Source organism: Rhea pennata, chromosome 2, assembly GCF_028389875.1.
Source record: "Rhea pennata isolate bPtePen1 chromosome 2, bPtePen1.pri, whole genome shotgun sequence".
Classification (NCBI taxonomy): domain Eukaryota; kingdom Metazoa; phylum Chordata; class Aves; order Rheiformes; family Rheidae; genus Rhea; species Rhea pennata.
This window is the reverse complement of record NC_084664.1, coordinates 138,319,482-138,332,961: the sequence shown is the minus strand read 5'-3', so window position 1 is coordinate 138,332,961 and position 13,480 is coordinate 138,319,482. Positions and strand designations below refer to the sequence as shown.

The 13,480-nt window shown below is 36.1% G+C and overlaps 1 protein-coding gene across 1 annotated transcript in view; it reads right to left on the bottom strand.

Annotated features, from left to right (window-relative positions):
- UBR5 (ubiquitin protein ligase E3 component n-recognin 5) overlaps positions 1 to 13,480 on the bottom strand; it is a 90,012-nt gene that overhangs the window by 37,155 nt on the left and 39,377 nt on the right. Inside the window, exons 13-20 of the mRNA XM_062570451.1 lie at positions 12,940 to 13,057; positions 11,906 to 12,090; positions 10,915 to 11,024; positions 9,646 to 9,758; positions 2,677 to 2,820; positions 2,475 to 2,586; positions 2,125 to 2,279; positions 423 to 620 (exon numbers count right to left, since the gene is read on the bottom strand). Coding sequence (XP_062426435.1) covers positions 423 to 620; positions 2,125 to 2,279; positions 2,475 to 2,586; positions 2,677 to 2,820; positions 9,646 to 9,758; positions 10,915 to 11,024; positions 11,906 to 12,090; positions 12,940 to 13,057 — 1,135 coding nt within the window. The remainder of the gene's footprint in view (positions 1 to 422; positions 621 to 2,124; positions 2,280 to 2,474; positions 2,587 to 2,676; positions 2,821 to 9,645; positions 9,759 to 10,914; positions 11,025 to 11,905; positions 12,091 to 12,939; positions 13,058 to 13,480) is intronic.

Below are 13,480 nucleotides of genomic sequence, written 5' to 3'. Positions count from 1 at the left end.
TTTAAATGAAAATTGTTTCGCTCTCACAAGCATTTATAGTCAAAAAAAAAAAAAAAAAAAGACGTACAGAAAAAAGTTGTTGTACTCCACAAGTCCTGTTGTTGTACTCCTAAAACTTATATAAAACTATACACTGGTAGTATGCAGATGAAGACAATAGTTTTTAAAGTAATGTCTAAACTTAATATTAGTTAAAAGTCTGATCAAGTTTTATACTGAAACTACACGTAACCAAAACATATCTTTCATTTTACTACGTAAGTTTGTTTGTACTTTCATGTATATAAGAGACTCCTCAGCTGACACTAGTTTCTTTAAAGCAGTATAAATACAAATTCTAAACACTTATAAAACAATGCTTAAAAAAGCTTAAAGCAAGCAGCAAATGAGCACACTACGACGTATTAAAGAAAGTACTTTACCTCAACAGCCATAATGATTATAGCGGCTTTCTTCTTGATGGTTGAGTTAGCAGGAAGATTTGTTAAGGAATGAACACCCATTCCGAGACTACTAATAGGTGGAAGATCAAGCCAGTCAGGGTCTCTTATCCCACCCATGCAGTCTTTTGCCATTGGATAGATAGTACCATTTCCATCTCTAAGAATAATAGGAGATTCCTATATTTGGGGGGGAAAAATAACATTATATCTCCACAATTTATAAATATTATCCTTCCCAAAAGGTCCACTTCTGCTTGAATCCCTAAAAGGAGTCCAGTTTACCCAAAATTCTTGTTTATTCCTTTGTCTCCTATCCTTACAAATGGCGCAGCATAAGAGAGTAGATTCCCTTTCTCAAATGCCTGGAGCATGCTTAGCATAGTAAATACTTTTAAAAGTATCTTAATTGAAATTTCATTAGAGATGTAGGTACCTAATGTTTCATTATGACATACACTTAGCTTACTGAAATACATCTACAGAAACCTGAATATATAAGATGAAACTTACAAGCTGAGTTACTTTGCCAAAAATGTTCCCTTTAACTGTTACAAACAAAGAATATTGTTTATATGGAAGTTAATAAAATGACTTCGGTATTTATTCTAAATCCTCCTCACGTATGCCTGCACTGTGAAATCAGCTGTATAATCAGATAAAATAGGATGCTTAAAAATGGACAGTAGAAAGAATTGCACAAAACCTCAGTATTATTTTTAATATTAAATGCAGATTTTGGGGGAACATTTCCATTTGTTTTTAAGTGGGTCAAATGAATGTGCACTCTCTTCCAAAACAAAGATAGCAAGTTTAGAGTAACACAGGAACTACTCTGTCATATTTTTTAAACCTTTTAACCTCAAGGATCAAGACTTTGAATAAGATTACTACAAGTGTTTAAGTGAATTATGTTGCTACTCCCCTATGTGCCCTAGCAGGAAAGGCAGACAGAGGTATCCCGAGCTGCATTAGGAAGAGTGTTGCCAGTACATCAAAGCAGGTGATTCTTTTCCTCTGCTCAGCCACGAGGAGGCCACACCTGGAGTACCGGGTCCAGTGCAGTGCTGGGCTCCACAGTACGAGACACACGGAGTTACTGGAGAGAGTCCAGTGAAGCACTACTAGGATGATTAAGTGACTGGAGCATCTCTCATATGAGGAAAGGCTGAGAGAGCTGGGATTCTTTAGCTTGGAGAACAGCATGTGTATAGTACCTGAAGGGAGGCTGTAAAGAAGATGGAACCAGATTCTTCTCATGGTGCCCAGTGACAGGACACGAGGCAATGGGCACAAACTGAAACACAGTAAGTTCCATCTGAATATAAGGAAAACTTCTTCACTCTCAGGGTGACTGAACACTGCAGCAGGCTGCACAGAGAGGTTGTGTAGTTTCCACCTTAGAGATGCTCAATAGGGAAACCTGCTCTAGCTGACCCTGCTGGAAGAGGGGAGTTAGACTAGACGATCTCCAGAGGTCCCTTCCAACCTCAACTGTTCTGTGATTCCGTGATTTCCCTACCCCTTCTTCCAAAATATTAATGGTCAGTGAGTCTTTCACAACCCATTGAAAGAACTATTTTCTGCCAGTCTTTGGAAGAGCCTCACAAAAGCTGTACCATGCCATCTGAAGATGAAGGAAGTGAAACACAGTGAGGTTAAATGATTGAGATGCAGAACAAACCTGTCCAGCTGTAAAAATGGCAACACTTCTCTCATTCTGACCCAGGAACGCAATGCTGCTAGTAGGGAAATTATTTTCCTGTTCAGCCTTTCCTGTAGCAAGGTCAAATATACAGTATCGAACCCAGTTCCCAGTTTTCAGGACAGCATGCACTCCTTCAAAAATACATGAAGAGAAAGGTTAATCCCTTTGCTGATGGCATTCAGTAAAAGAACACCTAACTATTCACCTTTAAGGATTTGTTAATATCAGTGAAAACAGCTATTTATGTTAGTTTGGCAGCTGCAGTTTTCCACTAGGGAGGGAGGCAGGTAATAAAGAACACAATGGAATATCTTAGTCTCACTTACCTTTTGAATCTACATTTACTGCTAGAATCTCTGTTTTTTCAGGAATACATAGCTTTTTAGGAGTCCTTTGAAAACAGTCGGGAACTTTTGGAGTTCCACCAGTCTTTACTACCTAAAAACGTATGTAAAATTTAATAGGCAGTTTGCACGTAGTGCTAACACTCCAAAATACTGCTTGTTTTCAAGCATTTCAAAGACATACCTGCAGTTCATCTATTCTGAGCAGCCTACAATCTTGGAGAAGAGAGGAAGGATCAGGATCCGAATTAGAACTGCTCTGACAGCTTGCATTACTGGAGGTGCCTGGAAATTTCACAGCAACATAAGCACCATCCACTTTTAGCACCTACAAGCAGAACACAGTACAGTTTTACTAAAAGTTTTGAAAAGAGACTGAAAATAGCTTAGGCTGATTTGCTTCAAAATAATCCAGATCTTTGTCAGGAAAAAATAAAGTTTACAAAAAACAGTGATAAGATTCTACTGCTCTTTCTTGGTAGCCTTGTTGCTTCCGCTGATATCATTGAACACTTAGAAATGCAGATTTCTTAATGACTTCGTGAGCATCCTGAATCTGATCAAACGTCTCTCCAGTTCATCATTCTACCTCTAACAGGAATCCTCACCAACTGCTAGAGAAGCTCATACTGATACCTTCCTGATACGTCCTTCCAGCTTTCACCTACTAGAAACTGCAGGACAACTTTACACTTAATAACCTGTATAGACTCTGCTTTTGTCTGATCACTTTTTGAAACGTTGCAGCAATGATTTCCAAACATCAGCAAACATTCAACTAAAAAAAAAAAAAAAAGAACCTACACTGAGCTTCTAACTTTATTAGGTGTTATTAGTTCTTATATTACAATAAACAGGAAATCATTCTTTATTCATTTTTTCCTATTTAAGAATTTTTAAGCCTCTATTGAAGTCTTAATGCACATTCCTCAAGATGAGGATACACAAAGTATTGTTTTATGGATCCATTATCTATTCCTTACATTCAATGAAGTTCTCCACTCAGTCCCTTAGGATCACAGGATACAGACACATATCCAGACATTTCATGTGCGTCTTTCCATCCTCAAAATAGAAATGATTTTTTTCACAATCGCTTGAGATTCTAAGCATCTCTAAAGAGATGTTGTCACGTATACCTAATCCAAACTGTCAAAATGAGTTTCCTTGATATAGAAACATCTTACAGTATCACCAAATAGCAAGGCCCTTTGAGGTACCGGTTAACACCATAACTTCCTCAAAACATAAGCAAAGCTAATAGAGGGGAAAGGGCAAAGACGATGTTTTAATTTTGAGAAGGAAAAGATCTTATTATGCTCTCAAGTCTTGCACAAAACTAGACAAAAGCAACCATCGACCTTGGTTAGGCCTTCGTTTCTCAATAATCTCTAAACAAAAAGAAATAAGTAATATTAAAGAACTAGATGTGACAAACTTCATTTCAGAGGTTTCCCATAATAAAAAGCAAGTCTTCAAAATGTTACAGGTAACAAACATTCAGTCATTTCTGTGTTTTCTCCCAACTTCTCCAGCTAGCTGTAGCCTCAAGTCCTCTAGAGAAGGGATGTACTGACAGATGCGAAGGTTATTAGCTGATTTTTGTAAAAGAAACAATACTGTAGATTGAGTCAGAGAACTTGCTCCCCATACACTGGAACTTTACTCTAGTAGCAGAGTTTCTAGTGACATGCGTTACAAACAGCTGTAAGAATATTGCCTAAAAGTTTCAAAATTCAAATCTAGTCAAGAGATTCACAAACATTAACTCTGATCTAGAATATACAAAGACAGATTTGTATGGAGGTTTACAAGACAATATCCTAGAGAAAAATACGTTTTGGTCAAAGCAATACAATCAAGGTATTTCTTCCACCACTACCCCCATCAAGGCCATCAGACTAATTTGTAAGCCTGTGATCGCATGTTGAAGGTTCAACCACAACTCCTGGTCTGACATGGAGAAGTTTTTTTGAAGTGACTAAAAGCTGTTGGAAAAGCCTTTTAAATCTGTGTGTCTTCTGAAAACAGATGATTCTAAATGGTCAATGTTTAATAGGACCTATGAAATCTGCTTTGTAAAGCTTCAAGTTGATAAACAAGGTAGGGGGTGGGGGGAGGAGGAGGAGAAAGGAGAAAAGGAAAAAAAAAAAAAACTTATTGCTAATTCAAAGTGTTTTCTACATGCTTTCTGGCTGCTGTTAGTGTCGCTACCTAAATCACCTTTCCCATGTTAAAAGAACCATGGTAGATTCCAGCCCTTAAATTCTGCCAGCATTTCTTTGAAGATGCACACACTAGAATTGGTTTCATTTTTGGTTAAAATAATATATATATATATATATTTTAAGAATGTGGCAAGCAACTAGGAACTTAAATAGAAATTTGATAGCAACTGCAGAGAACACAGACTCAAAGGCAAAGATGCGTTGTAATGGGCTGCCACTAAACAAGATAAATGAGCAGCATTAACATTCCTCTAACTGAAATGTACCACAAGTCTGAATTCACTGAAAAACACATTAACAAGAATAAAGCAGAATAAAATACAACACAGAGCTTAAAGGATTTAGACACACCAGCTTATAGAACCCATGTGCTCGCACTGCTCACATTGCTAATGCAACTTTTCACCATCTGTGCACTTTCCAAAAATTTCAGTTAGAAACAAGCATTTTACACTACTATATAGGTAAGCATTTGCCTTATCAGGACCAAATTAAAAGAACTGAAACAAATGAACAACAAAAAAAAGTTTAGCATCAAAGCAAAAGTTTAAGTCAGTTTTTCCAAAAGCAAAAAATTTTACAGCATTTTTCATTACAGTATAACTGTATCTTATCTTTCATTTTAATGGAAAAAAACATGTATTGATAAACAAATATCTGAAAGATGAGTGTATTCATTATTTCTTCTATCTTCACTATCTGTTCATCGCTATATTCCTTTAAAGCATTATGCAAAAGCAAAATTGAAAAAACAAAAATGTCACACTGATGGGCAGAAAGCTTTCAAAGAAAGTTCTTTCCTCAAAATCAAATGAAGACAGGCTGTGAGCCCTGCTTCTCCTCCACCATCTCCTCTAAGGTTCTTTCTCTAAAATTACTTTAATGATAGGCTGAGTATCCTCTAAAAACAAGGAAGATTACTACCAACATTTGAACTGTTTTTAATTAAACTCGTTTAGATCTATTGATAAATTACAGAATTTTTCCCTCTCCAGAATCACCGTATTTCCTCTCAAGACATGGCAGCAGAAGACCAAGAAGAATGTATGTTCACTTTCTTATCTTCTGCTTGTTAGAATAGAAATAATTTTAATACTAGAAAATGTTTCTACCTCTACTCTCAAAGTAGAATGAGCATTTCCAAAGAAATATTGACAATTGTAAAAACAACTCAGCTTCAAAGGATTAAAAAAAAAAAAGAAAAAGAAAAAAAAAAGAGTCCTACAAGAGATTAGATAGCTTTTCTAGCACTGTGACTGCCTTGAGCTCTTTCAAGTCATCCTTTTGATTGGAATGCTTCAAACTCAGAGAAATGAAACCAAAAATAAAAAAATCAAGTGACTGACTGAAACAACATATTCCAAAGTACAAGTTAAGGAACATAAACCATTCAATCCAACTTGTGTTGCACAAAATCCATAGGACTGGGTAAGATTTCCCAGGTACAGGAACTTCAAAATTGATAATATATGGAAGTCTCACCTGATCCAGGATAACTTTGATGAACAGAAGCAGTTTGGGGAGGCCTTGGACACTGCCAATGGAAAGCCTCTGACCAAAACGAACCGCAGCTGCCAAAGAACAAGAAAAAAGCAGCTCCAACCCAGGTCCCCTACCCTTTTTTCTAACAGTGGTTCCAGATACCATTTTTAAGTCATTCCAGAACAAGAAATCCTGAAGCTAACGTCATTAAGTAGATATCCCAAAGTGCATGGGACAGGCACAACTATCTTCTATTCCTTTGGTATCAGCTAACAGTAATGAAGGCTTATTTCAGCCCATGCCTTTCCTAAGCTACACTGGAAGACGACAATTCCTTCAGATTTCTCAGAGCAGCCGGCCTGTTTGTACCAATGCAGACAACAGAAGAGACAAGTACTAGGCGTTTCCGCTCCAATAGTCTTTCATTAGGTGGATCATCTTATAATCATTATTTCCTCCATCTAATGATGGACTTGAAGGAATAAAGGCTTGGTTTTGTTCCAAGTCCATGAAAGTATTTAAATTGAAATGAGATCAGAAAATACACTTCAAAGAGAAAGATGACTAAATCCGAGACTTTATCTGGTAGGCTCTTCAGCTTTCTTGGCTTCTTTCAAGAATACACCAATGTAAGCATTTTCACCACCCTCTGGGCATTTGTTCCTTTGGCACCAAACAATCTCCATCTATGATGCAGTGTGTAAAATGCTGGTTGTACAATCTACTGGGGTCAGAATTACCACAAGCACTGACCCTAGAATTCAGTGGAGGGCTGTCAATATATCAGGCTAAGTACAAGTCTAAAGAAAAAAAACAGTATGTTAAAACTTGAGACCATGTACTTGCTTCACAAACGGAACTTCAAAACATTTGATCTAGGAAGAATCTTAACTCTCTAAGCACCTTCTGGAGTCTTCATAAAGTTTTCACATACATCTAAGACTAGAGGAACACAAACTTTCCAGAAATAGTTATTTTTTGAGATACACACTGAGCTCTAGTAAGTTTCCAGTAACCTCCTATCTCTAAATTCCATATCCGGAAGCATTAGCTGACATTTCTATCTCTGTACCACAAAGTATTACTGAAATACTTTTAAAAGAGGGTAAACATTTTGATAAAAAGCCTACGGCTATTTCACTTTATTCTACATAATATAAACCTACAGAATTTCAGAAGCTCTGGCCGCAGGTAAGAGGACAGCAATCAATTCTTTGTTCCTTCAATTACTATTTCAGACTTGAACCATTATGTAAGGCAAGATTTTTGAACTAAAAGATGAACTATTTTAGTACAATTCACTTTACACTGTGGTCAAAGTACATCTGCCAAATTATCAGCCAGTATTTCTCAAAAGAAGTCTCATTATTCATGTGGTCGACCAGTATTTTACTTAACGACAGCAATCTCAGAGAAGCTAACTATTGTGCTTTCGATACAACGCCTTGTAACATGAAGTACATAAAATTCAGAACAGTGCTTCAAACCCTTTCCAGTTTTCGGAGATGCCAAAGGTAACAAACTCCCAGGTTACATGGGAAACAGTATATTGTCATGCAGGGTTCTCAAGCCACTAAGGCAATCCATAGTGAAATATCAGAAATGTGAATTTTTATGAAGTCATTCAGTAACCAGAAGTCATGGAATATCAGATGAAAGTATTCTGGAGTGTTCCCTAAAAGGTCTGGACTCAACCCAGGAAATTTTAAAACTCTCAAGCCCATTTGACTATGGTTTTGCAGTATGAACATCTGAATATACTCAGAAATTACTTACGCAAATAACAGTTCAGGTTGTTCAAAAGTCAAATCATCTTTCTGTTCAATTTGACTTAAAAATAATAATATTAAGCTAAACTACTAACATAACTGTTTCACAATGAACAATATTAGCTGTTCTGAAGGCCCATAAGAGAATACTGAGAACGGTATCCTCTCTGTAGACAGCAGCTCCTCCAACCTTTTTCATATAATGGCAGCACTGAACCAAAGTACAAATAGAATGTATAAAAGGGTATGAACTGTATTTCTGTTCCGATCTGGACATCACTAGGTAAAGTTTTTACAGTTCTGTGTGCTGGATTCTATCTGAACTTCAAAGTTAGTAAAGCATTGCAAAACTGTAACAGGAAAAAAGTAAATGACAATATACATCACTGGAAAAGTATAGCACACTTTACGAACGACAACAAAAACATGCATCTTTGTCATAACTGACTGATACAGAATAGATCAGAACTAGTAATGCATTCAGAAGACAGCAGTATTAGCACTTCAAAGCACTGCATGAAAATATTTGCATATCAAAATTTAAACTCATCTACATTATAGTAGTTATTCTTGATGCAGCCCACTAAGCAAGACACCTTTACAACTGCACACAAAAGTAGTAAAACAGTCCCTGTCCTGAAAAGCTTAGGATCTAAAACAGGAAGGACAGATAAGGATAACACTGCTTGCCCAAAGCTGGTGAGAGAGGCAGACGATTATCTCGGTGACATCAACTAGATGTTAAAACCTCACATATAGATGAAGTGTTTTGGCAAATTAAGTTCTTCATACGCCCCTCTAAAGAAGTGACCTAAACAAGATAACGAAAATTCATTGTGGATCTCCTCCCTTCAAAGATGCTTTTCTGTTTTGTTTTTAAATCTTCCATGAATGAAGTAGAAAGCAACCTAACCTTTTCATTTCCTAGAAAAACTGTGCTGGATTTCCTATTTTTGAACAGCAGGGCATTTTGACAGTATTAGGTCTAGATGACCTAATCCCTCCTAATATCACACAACAATATAGAAGGAGAAATGGAGTTTGGAAAAGATTTGTCTTCCTCCATGGCACTCTTAGTCATAGCGAAGGCTTACTAGAGAGAAAATCATGACTTTGAGGACCAAACAAACAGACTTTTTGTATTAATTAAATCAAATACTTCTACATTTATATTATTGGGGGAAAAAAAAAAAAACCACTAATACTCACCAGTAAGCACATTATTTAGGTCTAATCAAAATATTCCTGTTCTCTGATTGCAAGATTCACCTAAGCATTCAGCTGATATTTGAAAGTCACAACAGGTAACCCTCCACAGTTTCACTGGACAAACATGGCAGCTATTGTTCTTGTCACTGAAAAGCTTTTTTTTTTTAATGTGAAATCACATCTGGGTTTCATAGCACCACATTTCAACTTAAAGGAAAGCTATTTTTAAGATTCAGCATATTTTACTCAGAACATACTCCCTTGATTGCTATCATGTTGTTGCACACACAAAAAAACCACAAAAAGGGTCATACAAGTAAGAAACAAGACATGCTCAGGAGTCACCCCAAACTAACAGTTTACAATTTACAACGTATAGTGTATTGTATGCTTTACCAATGAGCTTAACTAAAAGGAAAAATTAATACAGCTTTAAGATGGTGGGACAGAGTATTTTAGACAAACCTTGCCAACAGGAACATTCTTAACATCTTCCACAAACACAACTTCCCTCAGAGACCACTGCTCTTCATTCACTTTCTCCTCCTCTTTTGGGGCAGGAGTAGATCGTCGTCGTTCTGAGACAAAAAAGTAATTAGAAAAAAAATTGCACTTAGAGTAATTGTGATATAGTAAGACGTGTTTCAAAGACATTATCTGAATAGCAACTACAGCTCCAAAACTCCAAACCACTCAGGATCAAAAATTAAATTCATAACATGCCTAATTTAGCATAAGAGAAGATCTTTAATCTCCTAAAATGAGTTTCTTTAATATATTATCAACATATTTAAGGAAAAAAAAGCAGAAAATTTTTCAACTATCTGTGATGCTAACTTCAAACAGTAGCTCAAAACGCCAACCAAAGTTAAACATAGGGAAGTTATAGTTGAAAGAACTACAAAACAGAAGGCCTCAATATCAGAAGATTTTACTAATATTATAAATCAGTACTGCACATCTGAGTATAACAGACTCTCATTCATTGAATGAGGCCAATTGATTCTCTAGCTGAACAGTTTTTAAAACTGCAGCATGGGAATAACTACAAGGTACAGTGCCACAGACAAGACTCCTTCAAATGATGCTACTGTAATAAACCCTTTATAAGATGTACACATTTAAATGGAAGGGAAAAAACAAATGAACAAAAACACCCGAAGATGCATCAAAAATCAATTACATCAACTCAGGGCTCAGGACACAGAATTCTAATATAGCATTTTAGATCTTGAAGACCAACTTACACTATAAAAACTTTCCTGACTACTTGTACATGCCCAGTAAAGAATGTTTGGTTTTAGATACCTAATGTAACAAGGATGACCAGCTACTGCTTTGCTCCACTGAAACTGACTTTTAAGGCAAACTGTGCAAGAACATCTTAATCTTGAAAGGAACTTTCCCAACAAGTTCAAGTTGGGTTGTAAACAAGCTCACTATCGCATTCCAGTTAAACGTTAAAAAAAAAATTTTTTATCCTGTCTTACTGTTGATCAGCTTCTGACTTTGCACAGAACTAGGCATTATGTTTACATAGTTACACCCTACATCAAGTAGTCACTACTTTTACACTTAAGTTCCTTTGTATATATATTGTGGTTCATTGTGAAAGGTCAAAAAGGATTTTTACCTTCCTCCAACTTCTGAAATTAATACCATATCGTTCTAGAACTGTCATTTTTTAAAACATCTTATCTGCACAAATATTCTACACTATGAGCTATTACTTACTATATGGCATTGATGCACTGCTTGCTATTGAGGATGCATCACTACAGGTAGAAGCTGGGGATGGAGGAGGACCCATCTCAGTTTTCACTGGTTCTTGTTTGCTTTCAGGCCTAGAATAAGAAGTGTTACTAAGAATAAAGAAACAAGAAAGTGAAGTCTCTTCCACGACAACAAATAGACTATCATTACGTCCAAGCAACCAGACATATTTCACAGCCTGATTTTTATAACAGAAGTATTTTTTTTGGCAAATACTTTAATTAAAATAACTTCATACTTTGGAACAACTGTCCTAACCAACAAGACTATACATCCCATATTTCAAATGGTGTTGTACTACTTAATCAGGGATTAGCTTTGTAACATTAATGGAGCATAAATATTCATATTTTATTTTTTTATATACATATATATATACATATATATATACATATAGTTGCTATGTTTGTATGTCCTCAGATGTGTTTTAGCTGAAGACAGAAAGAATTACTGGTTTTATATAGTCATCTGAAATTTTGAAATATGTAAACTTTAACCTTTACAGAAAGATTTAACTGACAACTGTCAATCCAAATGATTTTATTCAAAGTATGAAGGGGCTGAAAGATGTCTCACAATACTATGAAGAGCTTGAAAGCAGTTAACTTCATGAACAAAACCACTTTCAGTATACTCAAATATGAGAGCTTGGAAACACTATGAAACACTGTTGGGAGGTGGGGGGGAATACTTAAGTCTTCCTCTAATATTCCTCTTTCAGCTTAACATTTCCATAGTTATTTCAGACAACTGAGACACCTTTCTTGCAGTAAGTACTTTGCACATTTAGCAGAGTTTAGGAGAAAATTAAGAGCCTATCAAGTTTCAGAAAGCTTAAAATAACAAGAAAAACCCTTCCTTCCATTTTTTTAATCAATCAACAATCAAAAAGAATATTAAACACGTGTTCTGTGGGTGTACACACGCATATCTTTTCATTCAACACACTTACTTTGCCTCAGTAGTTTTGCTAGCTTTCTCCATGTTTTTCAAGCTCTCTGGTGACCGAAGCTGAAATCGACAGCTATCATTCATGTTCCAAACAGATTCCATTAAGACACCCACTTTAGGAATTCCAGCATTGATTGAAAAAGCAACTGCTCCAGCATGATAGAGGGGGTTATTTCTTAAACACACCTAAAAACAGAAGTATTTATTTCTACGAGAGCACTGGATTATACTGAGGAAAATCATACGCATGCATTTTCTTGGTGAAATATGTAGCATTTAGAAAAAAGGAAAAGAAAACCTATGGAATTGGGCGACAAGGAAAGTCAGCATGATATACTGTGCACTTCGCTAGAAGATAGAGGCTGTTGTACAACTGGCATCTGAAAACAACAGCTTTAGAAGTGCAACTGTTTAATATACAGTATATAGAGGCTCAGTTCAAAAAGGAACAAATCAGCTAAAAATGAAGACTCATCCCAGAGTGGATTAGAATGGACTGGGAACCAAAAGCAGCATGCTCCCTGGAAGGGAGCTGTTTCCACTCATACTAGTCCTAGTAATCATCACAAGAAGAAATAGACTTGTTTCAGCTATTAATGTTTTTTGGTAAAGAATTCTAACCAAAGGTCTACAGTCTTGCATGAATCAGTCTCAGACCCTAGTCTTGCAAGCAGTTAAATGCCAAGTAATTTACAAAGCTAAATGCTCTTAAGAATGTCTCTATACTTTCTCGAAGTACAGAACTGGTAGGAAAGATGCAGAAAAGTTAGAACAAAGGTTTTTTGTATGAGTATGGTTTGTTTCTCCATGTTTATAGTACTAATTACACTAATAAAAGATTAGATACATTAACAATATACATCACTTTATTGTCATATAATTAAAATGCAGTATTTTAATTCCAGATTATTTAGAGAACTCCTATGTATAACAGGAAAGGAGCCTGAATTGTTCTTAAACAAAGAAAAAAGAGTTACAAACTGTAGGTTCATCATATAACACTATAAACATGTCACATACAACAGCTGAACTTGCCTGTGTTCCAACAGTTATGTTTGGCATCGAGGAAATACCAGCACTAGATTTGGGCTTTTTATTTTTTGCTCTGGCCTTTTCTAGCATTTTCTTCCTTTGGCTGAAAGGAACTACTCCCCTGTGGAAAAATACATAATATTAACAAAAGGCTACGAAAGAAGTGCAGTGTTTATACCCTTGAACAATTTATTCTTTCTGCTTAACATAGTCATGTTTAACTATACAGCTCGCTGTGTAACCTTCACCAAAATCTCAAAGCACTGCAGAAGTGACATCCTTTTCCATATTCATTCCCCACCTTCCAAAATTCATCTAGCTTTCTAATTCATAAGGAGAAGGAGGAGAAAGGGAGAGAGCACATAATGTCACTGCCAACCGATGACTTTCGTTCTCGTCTGAAATGCCTTGAGACCTGCCTGAACCAGAGAGTATCTTTGCTATCACTATTGATAACTTCCAGATTTTGCTGTCTTAGATTCACTACTGCCCAGGATAAGCTTTTTTTTTTTTTTTTTTTTTGGGTGGGGGAGGTGTTTAGTAT